Genomic DNA, 24,760 nt, shown 5'->3' on the forward strand with positions numbered 1-24,760 from the left:
CCCGCTTTAGCAAATATTTAATATCTACACGAATGTTTTTCTGTTTTAGCGTGCCGAATGAATAAATTTTAGGTAGCGTACTTATTTAGTCGCATCTAAAATTATTTTTCGTCACAAAAGTTGATATCAGAACTTTTGTACGTTGAAGGTGCGATCGTCACTAGTTTTTTACCTCGTTAAGAGGTGTTTTTATTTGATATCAGAAGTTTTTGTTTGTTTACTTTTGCTCTCATAGGTGCTAATATAAACATTTAAATTTAAATTGGTCATAAATCATAATTTTTAAACTATTGTATTTTAACGAATTAAGTTAAAAAGGCGTTGAAGTATTTCAAAATACCTTTTAAACGAGGTATAGCACATGTCTGTACCTTTAGTAGTGTAGAACTTAAAAACTAACGAAATTTAGCCATTTTTAGCTATTTTCCCGCTAAAGTAGCGGCTTTTTCCAAAAGTCGTAGAACAAAAGATTCCTATATGGAACTCTTAAGTGCAAATTTACTGATTCCATGACCCTAAAATACAGTTCGGATACCCTCCCACAAAATTCAATACTCAGGGAGCGTTAATTGTTCGAGCTGGCAACAGTGGCTATTTTCGTATAAAAATAACTTTTAAACGTGACTTTTTACAGTAATGTGTTATATACCAAAATTTAAGGAATCTCAAGGGCTATACAGTTTAAGGTTTTAAAGAAAATCGTTAGAGCCGTTTTTGAGAAAAATAAAAAAAAGCTAAAAAAAAAGTTTTAAAAAATTGTCTTTTGTTCATATTTTTTTAACTATTACATTTACACAAATTGCATATAGAAGACGTTTATAGCATTTAAAAATACCTTTCAAACGAGATGCAGCACAAGCCTGTAGCTTTAGTAGTATAGAAGTTACGGCTTTCCGAATTTTAGCTATTTATAGCTGTTTTCCCGCTAAACTAGCGGGTTTTTCCAAAAGTGGTAGAACAAAAGTTTTTTATATCGATGTGATGAACGTCATATCAAATATTCAGAACTTAAAAAACATATTTTGGACAAGTGGACAAGTGGACAAGTGGACAAGTGGACAAGTGGACAAGTGGACAAGTGGACAAACTGACAAACAGAATTAAAATTTCATTTTGGGAAGAAGAAGAAAATCTTGTTTTGGCTATAACTTTTGAACGGAGCGTCGGATTTTGACAAACGACCCCTCATTCGACGGGTATTTTCAAAAGGAATACAACTAAAACATTGCGAGGGGGCATTTATCCCCACCGGCCCCAACAGCTCCAAATTTCGAAAATTTCACTTTTTCACTTTCACCGCTCTCTCTCCCAAGCCAATTGATTTTCTTAAAGTCTTGGTATGCAATCCTTTAAGTTTTTGCAATACCTTTCGATTGGTGTATTACTCATTACGATCGGACTATCACAGCAGATTTTCAATTTTGCGGCTATATAATAGTAGTCGCCTTCGCACACTCTCCTGGTGCGCTTCGTCACTACATGGACTGCCGTCCATAGTGATAATTTCAAGTTTTTTAGACTATTAGACTGTTATTAGTCCATCACTTCTATTATCTTTTAATTAACTTTTTTCCACAAATTAATATTTGTTTTGTAAATGAAAATCAAAATTCCCATTTTAAATATTTGGCGGATATTGGTTTAATTTTTGACAGCACAATATGCAAGTTTGGATAAAACTTTTTCTCAATTGAAATGATTTATTTAGAACTGAATTAATTATTTTTGCCATCTATCCTCGATTTAACAGTATTTATTTAACTTATAATGCATTTTAAACCAATTCACACTCGACCGCAATCAGCTTCCATTTAAATCAATTTTGTTTGCAGTTCCGCTCAACTGCTCTTGATTGTTTTACCGTTTTTTATTTCATATTCAGGTGGCATACCAACCTTGAGCCACCCAAAAAACCCCCATATAGTCAAGTTCCATTCAGGACCCATCGGACCGACACACGCGGTATCTGTTGACACTTTATCGGGGATTTTTTCTCGTTGCCTGCCAGGGGATATATATTGGTGGGCCAACGCCACGCACTTTTTGGCCTTATTTCTGTGATAGCCTAAGTTGCCTGTAACCGGGCCCAGCTGTCATCATCTGTCCATATACACAACCGCAGCCACATCCACGTCGGTGGTGTGTTGCCTGATTAGCCGGGGCAGGCAAAAAAATGAAGCGAAAATATTTATGTTAATAACTAGCAACAGGCCATTTGATAAGGGGAAAGAGCGAAATGGTTGGCCGCCTCATATCATGCCATAAAGCGAAATGACCACGAATATGGCGCAGAATTCCGGGCAAAGTCTATAAGCATAAAAATGAAAATTAATGGCAAAGTCCATGGCGAAAGCTTTAAAGGGGGAGGAGTCTATGTGTGGCCGCACCCCCTGCTCCTCCTTCCTGCGGCCAATTAGGAGGACACACACGCACCGGGAGCTCTTAGCCATGTTGTTGTTAGCCAGAACAGCCTGCGGCATCAATTGAATGCAAACAAGCCGCGAGCAGGCAGATCCTTTTGCTGACAAAGGAGCCTTCAACGACGACTTCATCGCCATGTGGCCAGGAGTTTCATGCACGACTGAATGGGTCAGCAGCTGAAATCATCTCGGGATACCCATTTCGCTTTTCCCTTTTTCGTGCGTCCTTGTAATGCATCGCTGGATTCTCGGTTTAGGTGGCAAATCAAGCGTAAAGTCGCACAGAAAGTTTTCGCAACCCTTTAAACATGTTTAAGTCAATGACTCCACCCTTATTTCTAGCTGGGTTTTTTGCCAAGGTATACACAGAAAATCGCTTAAATTTGATCTCAAATATTTTCCTTAAAAATAGTTTTAGCAGGCTGAGTTAATATTTAAAGTGGAAAGTCCAGTAATAATGTTGATAAACTGTAAAATACATACGAAAATCTATAAAATTTTCCTATTTTAACCACCTTTTTCTCTCAGTGCCGTGGCCTGCTTATCTCAAACGCTTGTCGCATATGCTGCCGCGCTAAAAACATTTTCAAGTTTATGTATTTATTCTTCCTCCTTTTTCCCTCGAGTCCTTTGCATTATTTACTTGCCAGGGACTTGGCCCGAATCTTTTGTTCCTCTAAACACAAAAAAAGGGTGGCTCGGTTTTAATTATTTATGTTTTAATCACTCGCACAAGTTAATTACCCAGCAGGGAGACCTTAAAGCACTCGAATGAACGCGGCTAAAACTGCAAGTTCATCAAGTTCGCTTGTCAGCGACAGAGAGTGGAAAGTGTCCTGGCTGCACTTAAGTGCAAGTGCGGATGAAAGGATAGAGCGTAATTTGATTATGGTACCGAAGAATGAAGGAGGACAGTTGGGCCAAATGGAATAGGATGCCCCAGGTCGGCAGGCTAATGATGCGAGTCTAAGGAGCTGGAACAGGATGCCTAACTCGATTACCAATATGTTTGGATTGGCCTCCTGGCCGCCTCCTTAGTCGCCACTCTAAGCTTCTCTAAACAGCAGTCGGGAAAATTCAATTTCAGCTGCCTTCGCTTGAGGCCAGCTGAGAAATGGATTTCATTTCGCCATCGCGAAAAGCCCCGGGAACTCTTCCGCTGGCAAATGGCAATTAGTGTCCATTAGAAACGCAGTTTGCAGGTTAAAGTTGCCATTTAACTTTCACGACCTCTTTAATGAAGATTTTCCGAGTACTGCTAAACGAAAGTTTCCACATTTTTCTGCTTTTATACACATCTTAATTGTGAAATGCTTTATTTTTCCATAGGAAACCATACGAAAGAGTTCAACATGCGGATGATGCAAGGGTTAGCATCTGAAGCTAATATAAAGAAGTTTATTTTTAGACCTCGAGAATTACGTGATTAACGAACTCTTCAGACTCACAAGATCAAGCGAATCCAAACAAAGATTTGTTATGAAATGGAAATGTCTGAAATGAGGGGAATTCTTTCAGAAGCGTTCAACTTTTCATTAAAAGTTCTGGAAAATTATTTAAAAAAGAAGGGATTAATTTAGTTTAGCTTTTAAAGGTTAATAGTAAAAAGTGAGAAGTAATGAAGGATAGTATATAATACAATATTTATTTGTTGTGATAGATTTAGAGGTGTCTGTATAGAGGTGTCTGTATACTAGAATTATAATCTGCTTACGTAACAATATACCTTAATATTCGTGGAGGCTGAAAGTTGATTAAGTTATTAAATTGTTTTATATAAGAAAATACCCAGATCGAATAAATAAACAAGAATAGTCAAGTAAATAATCCAAACATAAATCTAAAATCCTACGCCAACAATTTAAATCAACCAATCGAAAGGGCAAAACCCAAACTCATGCATAACCGAAACACATAACAGTCGCCTGAACCCTTACGCAACCCCGATAGAAACCACAATTCCCAAAGGCTTTGCCCCTTTTGTATAGATTTGGAACTTGTTTGTTGCAATTTGTCGTTTTCGAGATGTCCACTGAAAATGCGAATGGGCTTTGGCCAACAACCGAGGCTGACCCAGTTCTTTGAGAGACGCGTGAGGCACTTTTAAAAATAAATCGAAAGTGGGGATGGTGCGGGGTTTGCTGGGGGTTGGTAAAACAAACAGAGGAATTTTATGTTTAATGGCCGCTGGCGGAATGAAAAATCACACAGCAAATTATGTTGCATGTTGTTACAAATACAATTTTGTAGACCGCAGATGAAATTCGCTTTTCGTTGCTCACTTTTGCTTTTCAACCGAATATTTCTTTGGGTTATTTCTGTAAAACTTGGTCGCGTCACGACCGAAACTATTCGAGAAAAAGTGTAATTTTAATTTGAAAACAAATTCTTTTAAATGTTTTGTGCATTCGTTTATGTTGCTTTTTCACGGTTTATTTGCAGAGTGCACCACAAACAATCACACACCATCTAAAACTCAGATTATGAATTATGCAACAAAGCATCCACAGCAGCAACATAGAGCCACTAGAACCACAGCACGAACTGCTTAATGCACAAAAGTAGAGACCCCTAGACTTGGCCAAATTCGTTTCGGAAAAGTGCCGAAACAGAGCAAAAAGCCGCAGACCAGAAGTCACCCGAAATTTCCCAGGAGGCCACTGTCGCCGGCAAACAAAGGAGACCTAAGACCAAATATTCGCCATGGTGGACGACATCTCCCCGATGCATCATCGGATGCAGAAGAAGACGAGGAGCGCCTCCATTTGTGCCACGGGCGCCAGCATCGAGACGGTCATCCATGGGATGCCGGGCGCCTCCGGAAGTGCCACGCCCGAGGGCGGTACGCCCGGCTACCGCCGACGACGGCCGGCCACGCGCTCCCAGAGCGCCCGCATCACCTCCGGCGCCAGATCGGTGAGTACACGACGTATACGTAATATATGCATATACATGGTACGCTTAAAAGGCAGCCATGCGGTACAAATTTAGCATTAGCATTTGCATCTGCCCGCCGTCACTGGTAAAAGTTGCTTATTTATTTATAGTTTTCACTAGTTTTTTACTATAAATAAGCGGCTAACGTCGACATTTAGTCCATTTGCTAAACACGCACATGCAGATTGCCTGTTCAACAATATTATAATGTCATCCTTGATTCGCCAAAGCACTTTGGCACGTCCAAATATTATTTATTGGGTGGGAAAATGAAATTGTGTGTTTGGAGCAGATGGAACATAATCACTAAAGCTTATGTAGTTCTGTTTAAATAATATACATTTTTTCCTTTCAGCCGAATCTTAAATTAAGTTTAAGAACATTTAATATTTATTCTAATGAATTACATGTCTTTTCTAAAAATATTATTTCAAAGTAAAATGATTAAAAAGGATTTTTGATCTAACAAGTTACCCTTTACAATTATAAAAAAATTTTTTTTAAACTGCAATAGAAATTCCAGGAAGCTATCGAGAGAATTTACATTTTATTGATAATTCAAAATTTACCGCAATAACTGAAAATCGAATTTGGAAAACATAAAATCAACTTGAATTCCTTTCAACTTGATTTCACTTACTTGGCAACAAATTTTGAAGTGTTCCACTTGATTTAAATGAAAACTTTAGTTTGCTTTCAATTAAGGCTCTTTGAGTATCGAGTGTTTTCAGTTGGAAGTACCTCTGAATCGAAGTTGGTTGCCACAACAGCTGCAGAGCCTTAAATGTTTATGCATAGTAAGTAAATCTCACTTTCGTGCAGAAAATACCCGAGGGGCAAGAGGGATAAGTACATTTCCGCAGACGTTTCCGAGAAACCGAAACCGCAATCACATGCACTTTGGTCGTTTAATTGCCCGATTACCAGTTAAGTTTGCCCAGTTCAGATTTATTGAGTCTCTCCCTCGGGCAACCTGTCGTTATTGACAATGGAGAGGGCCTTCATTAGATTATCCGTGAGAGTGCGTTCATGATTTTGGCTAACGGGGACCAATTCCTCCCCAGGAGCTTCCTGATTCGATGTCTGACTAGCACTTTTGGTTATCTTCTCGCTTTGATTGCTCACGATGGACGCCTTCCGTTCCGTTCCCGTGCTTCCGCGCTTCGAACTCGGCTGCTCGATTCCGGCCATCCTGTCGAACCGCCTGGCACATCGCTTCTTCTTGGCCTGGGTAATGTAGGGCTCGGCCTGATCCTTGATCAGCTTATGGCACTCGTACGGAGGACACTTTGCCGGCATCCGCAGGCACTTGCAGAAGCTCATGCTGTGCAGGAAGTACTCGTCGAAGTCCTCATTCGGGGCCAGTAGCTTCTGGTAGTACTCCACGCTGTTCAGATCCAAGGGATCCAACAGCCGAGCAGCGCAATCCAGTTGGAGGTGACCACTGTAGAAGTAGGCGAACAGTTCCTCCACCAGATCAATGTAGAACTTGATGGGCTTGTGAAAGGCGTCGCCCATGATAAAGGGACTCTCCTCCTTTAGATCCAACCTGGCACACTCGCGCCGAAAGATCAGGACGTACGGACGAAGGCTGTGGATGGCCCAACCCTGGTTCTTGTTGGAACTGACGATCACCTGGTAGTGCAGATAGTACTTGTTGATGATCGCCTCCTCGGACTCGATCTCGTAGATGTTCGGACACATGCAGCTGGTGTCCACCTGCATGGTGATCTTGTAGCGCTGAATCAGCTGACTTAAAGTCTGTGCCGCGATCCTCTGCAGGCCCAGCTCCTTTTGGTAGGACTCGAAGTAACTGCGGTACTTGTCCTCGATCCCCAGCAGAATCTTGACCACCGTCTTGTCAACGGAATCGGAACTGTCCAGATTCAGGATCGCGAACTTGGCCATGCTCTCGGTCACCGTCGAGCGCGACATCATGCTCTGGCTCACCATTAGGTGATACAGCCGGTCACGCATTTCCATTTTCTGATCTGTGTTTTTCTGTGTGTTGCCTTGGAATTGTTTGGAAAACTAAGCAAACGTTTAGTTGAAGATTTATGCGGTGTCAGCTTAGATTAGTTATTTGAAACCTCGGAAATAATACTAGTCTAGTAATCACTGAACCCTTCTCGAAACAAGGATATTTCTTTTTAATTTTTTAAAATATACTATCATAAAGATGATATAAAATTTGTATTCAATGCAACGGTGTAATGAACATCAAGTGATATTTCTATTTAATCTATATTTAATTTTCTAGCTATACATGTTAATTTAATACTAGCTTTTCGACTTTTAATATCCTTTGCTAATTTTATGCTCAGGGAAAATATTTAACCATCTCAATCTGACTTTTTAACAAAGACGATTTTCGAATAATTCAACTTAAACCACTTGTCATCCCAATTTATATAATAATACAAATTGTTAAGAAAAAATAATCTTAAGAGTTGCTTGAAATATTTGAAAATAATTAATATCCGGTAAAACAACAGAGGACTAATTGGGTTCCAAGACGGAACCAGGTTCCGCCGAAGGGTCTTCCGCAGAGGCGCGCATGAAGCGATCGATTTCCGAAGCGATAAGACGGGGGTCCAAGTGCTGGTGGCTGGGGATCCCTGGATCGCTGTCTCCCTCTTCCGGGATCGATTCCTGATTATGGACTCGAGGGATGGACTTCTTCTGGTCCGGTTCATGGCAAGGAAGTTCGGTGGCGGCCATCTTGTCGAAGCGCCTGGCACAGCGCTTCCGCTTGGCCTCTTCAATGTAGGGCTCGGACTGATCCCTGATCAGCTGGATGTCCTCAATCGATGGACACTTTGGCGGCACCCGCAGGCACTTGCAGAAGCTTATGTTGTGCATAAAGTACTCGTCGAAGTCCTCATTGTGGGTCAGTAGCTTCTGATAGTACTCCACGCTGTTCAGATCGAAGGGATCCAACAGGTTGGCTGCGCTGTCAAGCTGGAGGTGGCCACTGTAGAAGTATGAGAACAGTTCCTCTATTAGGTCAATGAAGAACTTGATCGGCTTGTGGAAGGCGTCACCCTGTATAAAGGGGCTCTCCTCGTTGAGATCCAACTTGGCACACTCGCGCCGAAAGAACAGGACATACGGACGAAGCCTGTGGATGTCCGAACACTGGTTCTGGTTGGATCTGAGGATCACCTGGTAGTCCAGCTGGTACTTGGTGACCATCGTCTCCTCCGTCTCGGCCTCGTAGAACTTGGGGCACCTGCAGCTGGTGTCCACTTGGGTGGTGGCCTGGTAGCGATAGATCAGCTGGTTGAGACTGTGGGCCGCAATCCTCTGCAGTTCCATTTCCTTGCTATACGATTCGAAGTAGCTGCGAAACTTGTTCTCGACCACCAGCAAGGTCTTGACCACTGTGTCTTCCACGGTATCCGAACTGTCCACATTCAGGATCGCCAGCTGAGCCATGCTCTCGGTGACCGTGGCACGCGACAGAAAGCTCTGGTTCATCATTATGTGAATCCTGCGGCTCCGCTCCATTTTGGGCTCCGTTTGTTAGTGTGCTGCCTGGAAAACCTTGTGAACTACAAGGTAAACGTGCGAGTGAAGTTCTATGCGGTCTAGCCTAGATTATTCAGTTTTTCAGACAGAGGATTACGATAAATTATGATTTCATTTTATCTTACCAAGAGGAGGTTGAACATAAATTGCTGTCTGCTGAATATTTTGCAAGAAATCTGAAGTCGCTGACGTCTTTAATTCAATTGATTTGTCACCCATCCTGTGGAGTTGAAACTCTTGCAGTGCGGCGTGTGAAGTGAGTTATAACGTGGCTAAATTCAATTTCTGTAGACGGGTGTTTCAGACAAAAGACGTCCGCCACGTGGCAGCATACGTTGCGTATGGGTTCTCCTGGCTGTCAACTGGATGCTCCCTGCTCGCAGCTTCTGCCGCTGAATATCCTTCGCTGGTGAATCCCCCTTTTATGCTTCTGCTAGCGACATTATTAGTAAGCAAACGAGGCAACCAAAAGCAGCCATACGCTCATGCATCGTGCTAAAAATGTCGCTCTCATCGCCTGCGATGCGCCCCGAGCTGGTAATTTATATAGGAAAAGTTTCCAAGACACACACATGTTCCCCCGCTTTTTTTGGGGCGGCAAGTTCACTGTGGGCGTGGTCGTAATGAGTTCACAGCTAAGCAAAAGCGAAGGCAAAATTTAAATTTCCCGACTTTTGAGTACCTGGCTGTCAGTTTAAAAAAAATCATTGCCTATATTTAGGCGTAAAATTGCCAAAAACAAATTTCTTAGTTAATATGTGGGAAATTTGGAAAATTTGTGAAACAAAGGTTTCCTTATGACCAAAATCTATCGAGTGTATAATCAAATTAACTAAGATTTTAAAGTTAAAATGAAAAGCTGTGCAAAAATATAGTTCAATTTTTATTGCACACTTTTAAGGTCCTTTGAAAATAATTTTCAATTCTTTATGATTTTGATGTGTCTCTGTATATTTGAAAATGTTACCACTAGTTTCGAACACACAAAAATACTGGGTATCAAGAGCGAAGTGAAAGAAGCGCTGAAATGACTTTTGTTTATGAACAAGAAGGGGGAAGGATACAATCGGCAGAAGCAAAGAAGTAAACTTCGAGTGCTCAGTGCGATGATGTCCCGATGTCGATAAGTCGCAGGCACTTTTCATCTGCAGAAGCAAAAGTTTAATGAGAAGACACCACAACAACAACGACGAACTCAATGAAGCCGCATTGTAAAGCTATTTTCGTTTTGCACGGCACATTCTGTGAGCTAAAGTCAGACGTCTTCTATTCTATGCAAATAGTCGACAAAAACCAACAAATAACAGAGCCAGACAGACGACAGCCACGAATAAGGAAAATATTTTGCGATTTTCGACACAAAAGTTTCAGCACAAGAAAGCAAATTGCAGCCAGTATGTGCAAGATGATAATATTGATGAAAGAAAAGAAAACTAGGAGAATAGATTCTGGTTTTCTTTTTACATTTATTTAAGCTAGAAAAGATATTAAAGATTTATATATTAAATTCGCTTTGAGGTTTTCCAGTTTTCAGACTTTTCATTCCAATTTGTATAAATATCTTAGTATTTAAAGTTCATAAAAATAAAAATGCCAATATAAATTAATAACGAATTTGAATTCGTTATCCGAAAGACCCATTCCCCTGATGTTTCGCACAGCATTAACCGTAAAACGGGGCGCATTAAGAAAATAAATTATCAGCGCTGCCCCAGAGGACTAATTGGGGATTAAGCGGGTACAAATTGAAGTCTCCGCCGGAGGACATTCCACGGGGCTCCGCATGGTCAATGAACTAACGCCAGGAAGCAATTAATTTCCGAGGCGAGAAGGCGATGGAAGGGTCCATCGACCACTGCATCCGGCGGATCAGATGAGTGTGTGTGTGTGCCGGCACAGCCGTAATATTTGATTAAGCCAGCAAAGTAGACCAGGCAAACATTTGGCCAAGAAAGAAGAGCAATTACTGGTCACGAGAGCCCATGAAATCGCCAGGATAAATGCACACACACGAGAATGTATGTAGCCAGGTTCGGCCGTAAAAAGCGCAAAAGAGCGGCCACTAAATAAACAAGGAACTTTTACACTGACAGCTCGGCTAATGCCACCCCCCTCCTTCCTGCGGATTTGGCGGCTTTGCCGGGCTCTCCAACTGACCAGAAACTCAACGTGGCCCAAATCCGTGGCCACTTGACAGCCGACGCCACGTAGCGAACGCTTCCGGCGTTCCGTTTTCCAGCGATGAGGCAAACCTTATGTAGAACCAGTGGCGGAATTAGTCGGCCTTTAGGGGGTTTATGAGCCTATATGTATTTCTGATCACCATACACACCCCAAACATTATAACGCAAAAATCATAACATTTATTTTATGAGTTAAACAAACGTTTTGATTTGATAATAAAATGTGTAAATAAATGTACATGTTTCTAATAAAAACTTTTAATAAAATTTAAATTTGTGTTTACTGAAATGTCATTTCAAAAATATTTTGAACGAATTTGTAGATTTCCATTTTCGAAATTTTCCAAACTTAAATAATTCTCTATTGTTTACGTGATTAAAATTTCAAGAATATTTCGTATATTTAGACATTATATTCTATGAGTAAAATGATTTTTATCTTAAGATTTCGGGTTGCAAAATTTTGAAAACCTATACTAAATACCTCCGTCTTTGTTTTTTTGTAAATCGATTAATATGTTTTGAAAGTGTCAATGCCAATTAAATCGGTACCCACAATCTTTTTCGTAGCAGAAGCTATTTATTGATACCAACAGCTTAAGCGGCGTAACTTAATAATATCGAATTACCAAGTAATTGGTCGCAAGCCCCAAGCACCCACATCATTTTGTTTGCCCTCGCCCATGTTTTTGGGCCAAGGAAAACGGAAGCGGCTAACAAAGTTGGACGTTTTGCATGCCCGGCTATAAATATGGTCCTCACACTGGACCAAAGAAACTGAACAAGAGGCTTACATCGACGGGACAGGTGCTGAAATTAGTTTTCGCCCCGTCACCAGCAGGTTTCCAATGGAACACCACAGACTGAGGCGGCCTGACAGGCACTTGGACGTGGGCTTGAAGGATGAAGGATGAAGGATGTGAAACAGGGACAGGGACAGGCAACCTACATCTACCGACACCTCCTCCATTCAAGCCGGAAACTTTTGCGGCGGTCGAAACAAGCGGCGGTTCTGATTGCATTTGGAGTGGCCGAGGCGAGGCGAGGCGTTTAACCTTGACATTTAGGGGCAAATCCCTTGAGCTGCTCTGATCACAGAGGAGCAGGAGAAATAGCCCTTGCCGCGAGGCCAAGTCAACCGATAAATTATGCCATTGGCGGCCAGACAAGTGGTGGGCGGCAGTGCGGCAGTTGCCGTCTGTTTTTCCAAAGGACAAACAAATGCAATTTGATTTGTGTGTCGGTCTGATTGGTCTGCAAGGGAGAAATGCAATTTAATTTCTCACTCAATCGTCAAGGGCAAATCCCGTGGTAGTCCATAAATCACAGCGATTGCCTTGGGCCGAGATGGAAGGATAGATGGATGAATAGTTGTTGAGTTCCCGGCCTTAAAGTTACTTTTTCCACTTGCAGGTCCGCCAGAAGACGAAGGCGCAGCAGCAGCAGCAGCAACAGCAGCACACGCTCCAGGAGACCAGGAGCTACTGCACCAGCGAGCCCCGGCTGAGCGAGACGGAGACGCCTCCGCAGCGCCGTAAGCTATCGCAGCGGAGGCCACAGCCTCACGGTGAGTAAATTACGGCTGGAGATAAGCACTTACAATTGCGGTGAATAAAATAGGAGTAGGTATAGTAAGATACAAGAATTTTGAAAAATATTGTAGGTTACACCAAGAAACGTTGCTTGCAAAAACAAAGAAGTCTCAGTAAAATCGATATGCGCATGGTAAATTTCTGGTTTTGCATACGAATCTTTCTCTCGGACAAATGTCTAACTTAGAAAATTAGAGCTGGAAGTATAAACTCTTTAAATTCGAAATATAGCGAGGTAGCATAACATAACCTTAAATCGATCAACGTTTCATATCAAGTTTCTGAGTTCTGATTTTTAAAATAAGTTTTTTTAATTTTATTTATTAAATATACCTTAAAAATCGCAGAATATTCATGTAAATCTTTGAAAAACCCTTATTTCAGTGTTTTTAAAATAATAATACTATTTTTATTAAGTTCCCTGTAATTTTGCAAATGTTATTCAACTACTACATACTTTTTTCGAAAGCCCAAAAGGCCTTGTTACTATTTATCGCCATTATTTGGCCCATTTTTTTGTTGCTCCGTTCACTAGAATTTTAACCACACTTGTACACAAGTTAGTTGAAGTTGTGGGTTTTAATGGCCGGATGGAGCCATCAAAACGGCAAAACAAGGGCAACAAATTAGCCAAGTGCTGAGCCTGATCTTTTATGCGGCATAAACTAAGCTCTCAGCCAAATTGCTCGCCGCACGAGAGCAGCGGCGATGTAAAATTGACCATAAATGCTTTGGTGGCTAAAATAGCGGGAGATGTGGAGGCCAAGGACCAGAACCGCAGGACTTTAAGGCGAGGTGTTGAAGCTGAAACAGTTGGCTCCGTGCCAGTAGATGGTGCATACTTCCATTTTGCCCTTTGTTAAGTACTCTCCAATAATGTTGATTCAATTAACGTTGGGCGTTCGATGAACTTAACCATTGACCCAGTTTAGCCAGTTTTCCCGGGCAGCAAGTGTGCAACGTATGTGGCACTTGGCTCTGTCAACTCGACATGGGGAAACCATTAAAGCTGTCCAAATGTCAGCCAGCTGGAGCAGGGAATACCGGCTGAATCAATAATGCAGAACTGGCGGGAGAAGCATTTACCCGAAGGGTTATTCGCATATTTATCTACGGTTTTTTTTTCGTGCAAATGTTTGTGCATAAATTCAATTTATTATTTTGTGTAAAAATAGTGGAGAAAAATCATAGGGAGAGACGAAAAGAAAGTATTTTTAACAAAAATAACAAACTGTTAACTTTGTTTAAATGTTATTAAGTCCAAATTGGCAGCTTTTAGTTATATAATTCATTTTAAAAAATTTCATTACATAAATTTCATTTTAAATATTTTTTATAAAATGTAAGCTAAACAAAATCAGAATTTGTCTACATTTTGTGGTTGAGATGGATCGTTTTTAATTAGTCCTTCTGTCATTTTAAAGACCTTTTAAATTATGTACAACTATGAGAGACTATTTGATGATTCCTGGTTTTGCATAATCCCCTATGCAATTTAAATTAATCTCTTTAAATTTGTCTCTTTCGCCCCATTCAGCACACAGAAAATCGAACGCCTTCCTGGACGTGCCCACCATGAACATGCATCACCTGCGCGTCAACGACGACGACGAGGATGTGGACCGATTGCGCACTTTCAGTGCCTCGAAAGGGGGTGAGTTGACTTGAGGATTCCCCTTCCTACGAAGACCACAGAGGAGCATTTATTAATTTCAAAATTGAAAGTCAACAAAGCCCGGGGGACAGATGACTGGGATTACACATCTTAACAATGCGGCTGGGATCGGGCATAAGGGATCTGGGATCAGGGACAGCATCTCGGGGACACAGGATACACAATACACCATACACCAGGCGGCATAAAATTATAGTTTCATCCCGGGACACGCAGCGCAGCAATCCTTATTGAAATCTTAAAAGGCTGTTACCCGAAGATGTTAAGGAGATATCAGTGACATTAAATGGCACTCCGCATAGAATATGAATGCCCACTTGTATATATATGCAAACACACTTATAGAACCGCATAGCCCTGTGAAGTTTTCCCATTATGTCTGCGTTTTTTCCTCCTCTTATATCCCACATTTGTGTCACGTTATTGTTACACATACGCACTGTGTGTTATCCCATTCCAAACTACAGTGTGAGTCGGGACTGTAAGACACTTGGTTGAAAGTTTGGCGTTTAGCCGATGATATCTTGTCGAGAAAGTTTAAAACAATTTCGGGAGTTTTGAATTCAATTAAGATCGATTATCCAGTTTACCTGTTTTGGCTCAGTTGAATTTTGAACATTATCCCATTAAACTGCCTTTTGGCTAAGTAAAATATGTTTGGTAAAGGTATTAAATCCATTTTTGTTGAGTGTTTGAGGTAGATTAAATTTTAGTTGAGTGTTTGAGGTAGATTAAATTTTAGTTGAGGGAAAATAAATTACTTTATTTGTTTTCTGTAGATAATATTTTTCTCAACATGTTTAGCTAACAAGAAGTTTTCAAATAAGAAAAGATTATGAGTAGATGTTTACTTTATTTTTTAAGAATTGTGAGGAGCACAAAGATTTTGCTTTGGTAAAGCTAAAATGTGACTTTCAAAATCGTTCTTTTTTAGTAGTTTGCAGATTAGTGTTCAGCCCTAAAGTTACGATCTTTGCAATGCTCATTCACCCCGCTCTTGTGGGCGTTTGCATGCACAAATGCATGCCAGACTTTAAGTACGTGTTTAAGCCCACCCGTAACAGCTCCGAACACGGAACACAGAATACGGAATACGGAGTGCGGAACACTTGAGCAGACATGACAGCAAACAGACGACAAGCCTGCGTATTAACAGCACGAGGTGTCATAACTTAGTCATGAAGGAGGAGCCGGAACCATTTGACAGACTCCGTTGGGGTTGGGAATATGCGATGTATGATAAGAAAAACTAGGCGGGAAGTAGTGTGGGCTAAATATAGGTACACACAAAATTTCTAAATGATATACCCTCAAGTTATTGTTATTTTAAATTCTTAAAAATATTTTTTCGATATGAAAAAAATTGTTATTAGTTAGTCGAACTCTTAGTGATCCTGCTTTTAGCACTTCAAAATAGTATTTAAATAGAAATTTTCAAAATGTAAAGAGATCACTAGGATTTTAAAATCTTTTGTAAAGGAATCAATCCATAGGACTTCTAAATTTAAATTTATATAAAATACACATTTGCAGATTTTGTGCAAAATGTTTTTCCGTGTATCCCGCAGTTTAAAAATACCTCTTTAAAAATGCATGTGACATCAAAGGGTATCAAAAGTTAGTTATATCTCTAACTGGGGATGAGCACCGACTGGGGACACGTTCTCCAGCAGGCTGCATATTAAAATTCAATGAAGTGCCTGTGTTTGCTCAACTAAATTGCTTTCAAATACGAGCGGAATACCTTGCATTCGGTTTTTGCCAAGAAGTGGCAGCTTTGTTTTGCGGTTATGTCTTGCCAGGAGTCATGTGCGGCCATTTAATTAAACTTAATTCGCTGAAGATGTTGGCATAGTGTGTGGGGATAAGCCCGGAAAGAGGCAGCCCAGGGGTCCATGCCCAGGCACATCCATCCATCAACAGTGTTTACGGTCGGCACGAGTGGGAAAATTTAAAATGAGCGAAATGGGCGAAAAACTGACAGACCGACATTGATTCGAATATGTTTGGTGGATGGTTTGTGATTAATTGAATTGCCCAGCCGAGTGTCAGTCAGCGGTGGCAGCCACTGAAGCGCCCTGAATGAATTCTCCATATAAATACAATTGCCAACCACAGACGAGCAGACAATGCACGAGTGTCTGCCTGATTGTCCTGTGGGCCTGAAACGAATCGTAATTGAATGATGCGCCAAAAGGGACGATATATGTGTGCATTTTACCGAGATTATTTTGGCCAAATGCTAAACATTTCGTATTTATAGAAGCGGGTTTATTTTTGCATAAACAAAAAGCGGCTAACCTTGAAGTCGGTTAATCATATCTCAAAAGTGGCAGCCAGCATATGCGAAATCTCGTGCCACACTCGGCCCACTCTAAATCAATCAGCGAATAAAATTTTCAATTTATTTGCTCAAACAGTTATTCTTTGGGCAAACAAACACACGAATATGCTGCCACTGGTTGGGAAGAGCAGGGGAGAGTGCTAAGCCAACATCAAAGACAAGTGAAATGAAAACAATTTGTTTGAAGAATGGCCGAGAAAGATGTGAAAAAGTGCTGCAATTACTCCAGCGATTAGTCAGTTTCAATTATAGCCGATGGCTAAAAATAAATATGAACATTGCACACACATGTGCGCCTACATGTATTTATTGTGAGAAATTTCACGAAACTAAATCGCAATTTTTATTGCTGCCCGTTTGCACCTATTCCAAATGAATTGTTTCCCACACGCGCAGACCTCGTAATCCCCGTTTCCCAACCGAAACGGGAAAAAGAAGAAAATATGGCCACCCAAAATGGTTTTATGGCTTTCCAATGATGACGGCCCATCCATACACACAAAAACCAGGGGGGAACTTACCCCCTTCGGTGTTCAAATGTAAATGTTTAGACCGATTTTGGCCATTAAATCAATTTGCACAATTAATGACCGCAGATGAGATCCTAACGAATAACGAATACTGAAAAGCGATGAACATCTATATATATCCGCAGACTCGCGCACATTTCGCGCGACGGCTAAATGCAATAAGGCGGCCATAAATCTATTTATGACATTTTAAATGTACACAGCATACACTTGCATAAACTGAACAAATCGGACAGTCTGTATATATATATAGATTGATTCATATATGCACATCAACCGGCCCGAGGGATTATAAATGACAACGGCCGCAGGTTGTTCAAAGGCTCTTGACTCGCCGTCTTCGTTGGGTAATACCTTTTCGGTCGGGCATTGTCTGTCTTTCTGGGATTTCTGGGGAGGGAGAACGGGAATGTCAGATGGTCAGATTATATCTAGATTTATGCTGCTTTTGTTTGGTCAATCAACTTCTTATGCCCTCGGCAGTGTTATTAAATCGTGTGTGAGGCTAAGCACCAGGTTTATCACACAGATGATTTGTGCTGCATTCAATTAATTTATTTAGAAATTAAATTTGATTTCAAAGCTCTTAGGTTCGCTGGGGATTTTGTTAAATTATTTAATATCTGGTTATAGGGAAAATATTCAAATTTACCCAGGACAAATCTATTTTTTTAATAATAAAATTGAGTTTTAAATTATATTGTCTTTTTTTTAGTAGAGTGCCTTGTAAAAATTAAGGAATAAACTGTTCAGCTCAGTAAAATACAGTGTTATGAATTAATGGGAACATTAAAAAGCTCTTTGGCTTTATCCCAACCGATTGCCGGAACAAGGCAATGGGTTAAAATAACCATTACGCCTTGTCCCAAATAAATTTCGATGCCTTTTTAATTGCTTTATTATCGTATAAAGAGCAAATAAAATGCCTCCGGAATTTCGCATAAATATTCATTGCATATGCGAATTATATTGTAAATATTTGGCATTTATTTGGCGCAAAAAGCAGGAAGCTTCGCTTAAATTTCAGACCGAAAAATGTGAACTCTCTAACGGTGGGCAGGAAAACCCAGACAGACAGGTCAGGGAAAATGGGGAGGAACTGGGGCAACACATGCGAAACACAAAAGACAGATTAACTATTGTTGATGTTGCCCTTGCGGCAGGAAACTGTAATTTCTGCCGGGGCTACGTGGCGTATGCGCAACGAGTCGTTCAGTCGATCCACGTTGCACATACGCCGCGCTAGCCCGGTTGACTAACAAAAGCTCCGCACATGCAGTCAGAATACGAAAATGCCTGACGTTTTATTCACTTTTTTGACAACTCTACTTTTTTTCTGCCCTGTTTCTCGTTTCTCTACAGGTATCATTAATCGAGGTGACTCGTTTCGCCGCCGACGCTCGAGGAGCAACAGCCTGGCGCCCTCCAGTCCCATGCACGCGCGGAACGGCGGGGGCGGACTGGTGGGCATGGCCGGTGGCGGGAGCAGCCTGGGACTGGGTTGCGGGTACAATGGCGGCAGCAGCAGCAACGGATTCGGAAATGCCAGTGCCCAGGAGAACCATCAGCCGGTGGAGTTCTATCGCGTGGAAATGCTCGGATCGGCGGGCGTGGGCAAACAGGCTCTGGTTTCGCAGTTTCGCACCTCGGACTGCATCAATGCCTACGATGGACCAGGTTAAATTGGCTCCCCACTGCCTGATTCATCAGAAATTTTAACCCGTACTTCCTCTGCTCCTCCCCAGAATGCGACGAGGCCGAGCAGAACGTCTCAATCATCCTGAATGGCACCGAGTCGGAGCTAAAATTCCTCACTGGCAATCCGGACAGCAAGGTAAATCATTTGTCAGGGGACTCCAAAGCCGTCTCTATTTGTGTGTGGTAATTGTCGTTAAATATTTCACCATTAACTGGCCAGCCAACCGCAGAGAAACAGAGCCCGAGGTCCTGGCGTCCTGACTGTCAGCAAGACAAATGAGCTTGTCCTGGCTGAGATTTGCCCGGGGGAACGGCGAGTGATTTGCCAACCGGGCGAGCATAAATTGCACAAAGTGAATTAATTACAGATGCAAAATGAGTTTCTGAAATGCGAGAGGTATTCCACCCCAACCCTCACCCCCAAAAACAACCAAACAAGGATGGAAAGCTTTGAAACTCGAGAGTAACTATGAAAACTTTCGCAACGAACTGCGGTTAATTATGGCAAAGTGCACGGAGTGCTGGAGGCTGCCTTGAAATCATTTAAGGAATTCATTTAAAATCCTGCCAGACGGGCGCCGCCTGCAACCAAAGCGATTTGCAACGGCTGGGAAAAAAACCAAAAAAAAATTGGGAAAAGGGAAAAGGAAAGCAGTGGAAAATCAAATAGAAATACAACAATATGAGCCACTGTGCAATCGAAATGCCAAATTGCTGGACGACTGCCAAATGGCCAACGGGCCGTTTGCCGTCGCCTTTTTGAGGGTGGCAAACAATACAAATGAACACGATAATGATAATTATAATCGCCGATGACGATTCCAATTCCGTTGATGGTGATGGCGATGTTGATGACGACTTGGATGAGGACAAACAGAAGGAAATGGCTACGAATTTATCCATTTGGGAAAGAATCAAGAGAATTAAAGCCAAGGCGCTCGTGCATGGTGGCCAAAAGTTGTGGAAAAGCAAATAATAAATTGCTCACGGTTTGACCTTAAGCCTCCGCCAATCCCAGGACACCTTGGAGCCAACTGCCAAGTGCCAAATTTACAAATGTCGGATGCGAATGCGGATGTGCCTGGCGTGGCTTTATGAGGCACGGCATCGGAAGCCAGCGCCCCGGGGCAAGAAAGAAACCTGCCGACGTCACCGCAGACAGAGTGTATTTGCCCAAGGATTGGACAGCTCAAATACCCCGAGGAACCGCAGAAGGTAGACGTCTGTCGACTACAAAACCTTTTTTGGTTTTCCTTTTCGCCAGGAATCCTGGGATGTCGAGATGAAAATCGAAGCTTTACCGATTTTCACTTTCGCCAATGTTGGGAAAGTGAAATGAATAAATAATGGATTTATAGAAAACTATTATCATTTTAATTTGATTAAAATTTCTCTAAAACCATTAAAGGTTGAAAATTATTGATATGTTCACAATATTAATACGATAATAAAGATGCTTTCAAGGGAAAACTCCTTTTAAAATCTCTCGATATCCTTTAAAACTCAAAAAGCCGTGCAGTAAAAAGTATAACAAATTATATCCTTACGACTTAGCGAATTATTCAACTTATTCAAATTAAAACTGCAATAATTTATAAAATATTAACAATAAATTAAAATATCCAAAAACGTTCCTTTTTAAACACTTAAGCCTTCATAACAATTTTCGAGGCCTGAAATTTATAATAATTAATTTATAATAATTATAAAATGATACATTTTCTACAAACCAAGTCCAAGAGAGTGGAAATCCGAGCATGCCCCTGTATCAATACACCTTTAAATACTAATGAATTTGCACCTTTAAAAGCAAAATTCGAAGGACCTGGCCGATAGAGCCGTTCCGCTGACCTGTTAATGTATGGGCCAGATAAATAACCATCATTAAAAGTCTGGGCAAGTCGGAAACTTTTTTCCCTTCGCTCGCCACGTTATTGCGATGCCAAGTGGCCATAATTTTAATTTTTACGAGCATAAAATGCAAAAGTGGCGGGTAACAAAAGGAAGCCAGGAAAGGCAAGGAAAGGAAGGCAGGGCCGTGTTGAGTTGGATGGATGCTCGACTTTTCGCTCAACGCCTGCACTTGACGGTGCGCAGTTAAGAACTTTTAATTTCACCTCCACTGGTCTGCAATAAAACACGGCATTAAATACTTTTGGCAGTCACGAAGGCCCAGAGCCCAGAATGTTGTAAACTTGTTGAGTTCCGCGTGTTTCAATTTTGTTTTTATTTTCTATTTTCTTTATTGTGCTTTGCAGGACGAACTGGAGCAGGCGGATGCCTTTCTGGTGGTCTACTCCTGCATTGACAAGGAGTCCTTCACGCGGGCCAAGCAGATACTATCGCGGCTGCAGGACATGGACCTGCTGCGCCACCGCCCCACCATCCTGGTGGCCAACAAAATTGATTTGGCCCGCTCACGCGCCGTTTCCGCCCAGGGTGAGTATTGCAATTAGCCGCTGCCGCAAAGTCGTTGCATTCATTTGCATCGTCAATTAAGTGGCGTGACCCAAGCGAATCCGAATCGAAATCCTCATCCTCCTCTTCCAGATGGCAAATGTGTGGCCTGCACTTTCGGAGCCAAGTTTATCGAGGTCTCCGTGGGCATCAATCACAACTGCGACGAGCTCCTGGCCGGCACGCTCACCCAGATTCGGCTGAAGAAGGACCAGGTTCAGCTGCAGGTATGCCAAATCTCCTTAAAAAAAACATATAGAGAAAAAAACAGATCCCATAGGTCTAGCTGTAGCTCTTTATAGCTCTAGTTGCCGTAACAGTTAGCCAGTGGTTAGCTAGTTGTCCTCCCAATCTATCTCTGTTTTTGGTGTTTTGTAATCAATGTCCATCGATCGCTTTCGCAGCTTAATCCGAAAAAATCAAAAGATAAAAGCAAATTTAGAGAAAATACAAACGTAGAGACTGTAGAAACTGATAAATGTCTGACTGATCTTAGAGCCGTCGAAGGGGTAAGTAAAACTGTATGTAAAACCGACCAAAAAAATCCCTCTTCAAACCCTTAACTAGTTAATGTTCGGACTGAATTTAATTGACGTTTAATGTGTTGTTTCAAAACCTTACCCTTTACCTAGTAAGGCATGGATAAACCTAAAGAAATGTATTTATTAAAGTCGTATTTCACTTATAAAGGTGTCTGAAAGAATGCTTTAAAAAGTTGAATTTTTACAGCATACTTTTAGGCTTAAATTAGGTGATTTCAATTCACTAGATATTTCTTTAGCAACCCAAATAAAACTGTACATCCTTCGTTTAGACACTTTAACTGTGAAAACCAATAACCTCTTGGTTGTAACTCCCTGTTTATGGACTGTTATTCATTATATATGTAAAAGGTTCCCATCCCACCCCCTGATCTTTTGCCAAAACAATTTCTGCCAGCTTTTGCCAACAAGGGAAAATGTGTCAAGTGTCCGAAAGTACAGAAACTATTCTGAGCATACTGCCAAAAGTGTTTTGTTTGTTTGTTGTTTATTATCCTTTGCCCACCCCCCAAGAATTCGCACAAAGAACATGAAAAATGCAAACTTCAATTGGCGCCCGAAATGGAATAACTGTATTGCAGGGTCATAAAAATGCAGTTGAATAGAGAGCCAAATGTAAATGTAAATAAACCGAAGCATAAAAACCCAGCCTGTTTTCCTTCCATTTAAGCATTCGGTTTTTCTTCTTGTGAAAAGAGTAAATTTGATTTATCTGACATTTAACTGGATTTCAGGGGCCGAGGGATGCCAATTCGCCGGCGCACTGGTACAAGAGCCGCAGCGTGATGCTGGCTAGCATGAAGGCCCGCCAGATGCTCACCTGGATCCTGGGCAAGGAGGACTCCAAGTTCAAGCACTGCGAGAACCTGCAGGTGCTCTAAAATCAAAAGCAAAAGCAGAGAGCAACCAAAACCATAAGTCTATATACTTAGCGACTAAGTGTGTCGATATGTGAATATATGTGTGTATAACCAGCAGATGCAGAAGCTTTATCTCTAAGTGCTACCAGATGGGCTCATCTAATATGTAAACAGGTTTCGACGGTTCGAAGCTCTCCAATCTACAATCTCCAATCTCCCATGCCCAATCCCCAATCCGCCTGTAAACAACCATTTGCATACTTACGAGTTTGTTCAACCAGCTATTTGTAATGTCTAACGTAAGCCTGATAATCAAAAATTAAATCAAATTTAATGTAAAACATAGGGACATATGCAACGCTAGCAGCGACCATGCGTATGAGCAACTTAATGGAACCAAGCGAAAGGAGCAAAACCAAAAATACTAATTACTAAACTTAACTAAACAGAGAACAACACTACTTATGTACTTAACTAGCAACTTTAGCAACTTTTCTAAGTCATGAACGAGTAGGGGAAATATTTTTCATAAGCTGGCTAGCGGCTTAACTATTTACAAGGAAAAAGAAGGTGTGCAAAATGTTTCCATAAAACAAGATATATGTAAACCAAGGCGAAAGATTTTCATATTAGATTTATATAGTGTGCGTGTGTGTTTATATCGGGTTGTTGTTTTCGTTTTTCGCAGCTAAGGGGAGTCTTACAGGGTCTTTAATCGAGAGTTAGTTAGCTGCCTAGTCAGAATATAAAATATAACATAACCCTAGATGAGTGTCCATCGTATGTTTATAATGTAGAATTAGAATTCAATATTCTTTGTGTCTTCCTTAGTCAAATATGTATGTGTGCGTCTCGATGTGTTTATATTAGGGATCCTTCCGAAAATAGTGCAATGCAAGGAATTCGCGTGTCATCCACAAAGCCTTCATGTAATGTGCTCAAAGTGGAAACATGAAAAAATCTACTCTAATGAGAACTATATAGATTGGTGTGTACATATGCTTAATCACGTGTGGATATTTGCAAAGCGCCTAGGCTCTACAACAATAAAATAATAAAATATTTAAATGTTTAACAATATAAATAGGTCTTGTTTTATTTCTTAAGAGGCTATGTTTGTAAAAAAAATATCAATGGTATGATGGTGAGTTTTTGGAAAATGCGTCGAGATGAATTGACTTAAAACGAGATTACTAAGTTTAATTAACCGGTTAGCCAAACTGCTGCTGCTGGGGATTCTTTACCTTCACCACCTGAGATCGATAGCGGAAAAGGGGTCGGAATACATTGATCTCGGCAAGCTCCATGTCATCAGCCGCCTCCTCATAGGCCAACTCCTCCAGAGCTCTTCGCAATCTGCTCAAAGTTCTCTCATATCTGTAGAGGTTTTCGAGGACCTCACTGGATGTTAGTGCTTGATTTTCGCCCTCGTTGGCGTCACTTAATCTCTGGATCTGTTCCGCTGAATTAATTCGCTCCTGGGGATAACCAAGCACTAGCTCAAGAGTCGCAAAGCAGGCCATCAGTTGAAAGATGATCTATTTTCCAAATGCAAAAAAGTTTATATTAAAACGAATAAATCTTAGATGTTATTGGCAGCACTTACCTTGTTGTACTGCATTTTGATAGGTTTTTTACTATATTTTCTGTTATCAATATTAACTTGTTTCTAGCTAAACTGCAGGTTGTCAAGTGTGGCTTAACTTGGCTGAGTCTCCCAATTTATACAATTGGCAAAATGTTTTTGCTCGCTGTGATTAGCACCTCCAATTGTTCTTGCTTCTCGCCTTGATTTTCACACTGCAGGCGGAGGAAATTAGCGTATTGGTGATGAAAACCAGGCCATTTTCCGCTCTCAGTCGAGTCTGATTGAAAAGCCAGGTCATGTGCACACGGAATTCTGTATTTTCCTCAGCTGCCAGTCTCTGTTGTCAACAAACTGGATTCAATAATGACTAATTCTTATTTGTTGATTCGGTCGCGTGTCAAAA

The 24,760-nt window shown here is 41.1% G+C and overlaps 4 protein-coding genes across 5 annotated transcripts in view; 1 reads left to right on the top strand and 3 right to left on the bottom strand.

The window, feature by feature from the left end:
• The window catches only part of Rgk3 (Rad, Gem/Kir family member 3), a 28,298-nt gene extending 5,412 nt beyond the window's left edge, over window positions 1-22,886 (top strand). Inside the window, exons 2-10 of one of the 2 annotated variants that reach the window (XM_017152383.2) lie at window positions 4,863-5,336; window positions 12,485-12,638; window positions 14,201-14,317; window positions 18,575-18,889; window positions 18,958-19,046; window positions 21,169-21,349; window positions 21,461-21,594; window positions 21,772-21,876; window positions 22,644-22,886. In XM_017152383.2, coding sequence (XP_017007872.1) covers window positions 5,124-5,336; window positions 12,485-12,638; window positions 14,201-14,317; window positions 18,575-18,889; window positions 18,958-19,046; window positions 21,169-21,349; window positions 21,461-21,594; window positions 21,772-21,876; window positions 22,644-22,790 — 1,455 coding nt within the window. In that variant the 5' untranslated portion in view covers window positions 4,863-5,123 and the 3' untranslated portion in view covers window positions 22,791-22,886. The remainder of the gene's footprint in view (window positions 1-4,862; window positions 5,337-12,484; window positions 12,639-14,200; window positions 14,318-18,574; window positions 18,890-18,957; window positions 19,047-21,168; window positions 21,350-21,460; window positions 21,595-21,771; window positions 21,877-22,643) is intronic. The other variant, XM_017152384.2, reaches the window with a different exon arrangement.
• On the bottom strand, window positions 5,888-7,405 carry LOC108064726 (uncharacterized). Its single transcript, XM_017152385.3, has one exon. It carries the CDS (start codon window positions 7,338-7,340, stop codon window positions 6,306-6,308), a length of 1,035 nt encoding a protein of 344 aa, XP_017007874.2. The 5' UTR covers window positions 7,341-7,405; the 3' UTR covers window positions 5,888-6,305.
• LOC108064727 (uncharacterized) lies at window positions 7,808-8,936 on the bottom strand. The gene has a single exon (XM_017152386.3). It carries the CDS (start codon window positions 8,865-8,867, stop codon window positions 7,857-7,859), a length of 1,011 nt encoding a protein of 336 aa, XP_017007875.2. The 5' UTR covers window positions 8,868-8,936; the 3' UTR covers window positions 7,808-7,856.
• Window positions 22,887-23,837: 951 nt separating the features above from the next.
• On the bottom strand, window positions 23,838-24,717 carry LOC108064728 (uncharacterized). The gene is made up of 2 exons (XM_017152387.3): window positions 24,376-24,717; window positions 23,838-24,307 (listed from the first exon to the last, which is right to left on the bottom strand). Exons 1-2 carry the CDS (start codon window positions 24,388-24,390, stop codon window positions 23,981-23,983), a joined length of 342 nt encoding a protein of 113 aa, XP_017007876.2. The 5' UTR covers window positions 24,391-24,717; the 3' UTR covers window positions 23,838-23,980.
• Window positions 24,718-24,760: the final 43 nt, after the last annotated feature.

Source organism: Drosophila takahashii, chromosome 2R (genome assembly GCF_030179915.1).
Source record: "Drosophila takahashii strain IR98-3 E-12201 chromosome 2R, DtakHiC1v2, whole genome shotgun sequence".
Classification (NCBI taxonomy): domain Eukaryota; kingdom Metazoa; phylum Arthropoda; class Insecta; order Diptera; family Drosophilidae; genus Drosophila; species Drosophila takahashii.

Excerpts from the sequence above, each read along its gene's own strand:
- LOC108064726 (XM_017152385.3), bottom strand. The coding sequence starts at position 7,340 with ATGGAAATGCGTGACCGGCTGTATCACCTAATGGTGAGCCAGAGCATG.
- LOC108064727 (XM_017152386.3), bottom strand. The coding sequence starts at position 8,867 with ATGGAGCGGAGCCGCAGGATTCACATAATGATGAACCAGAGCTTTCTG.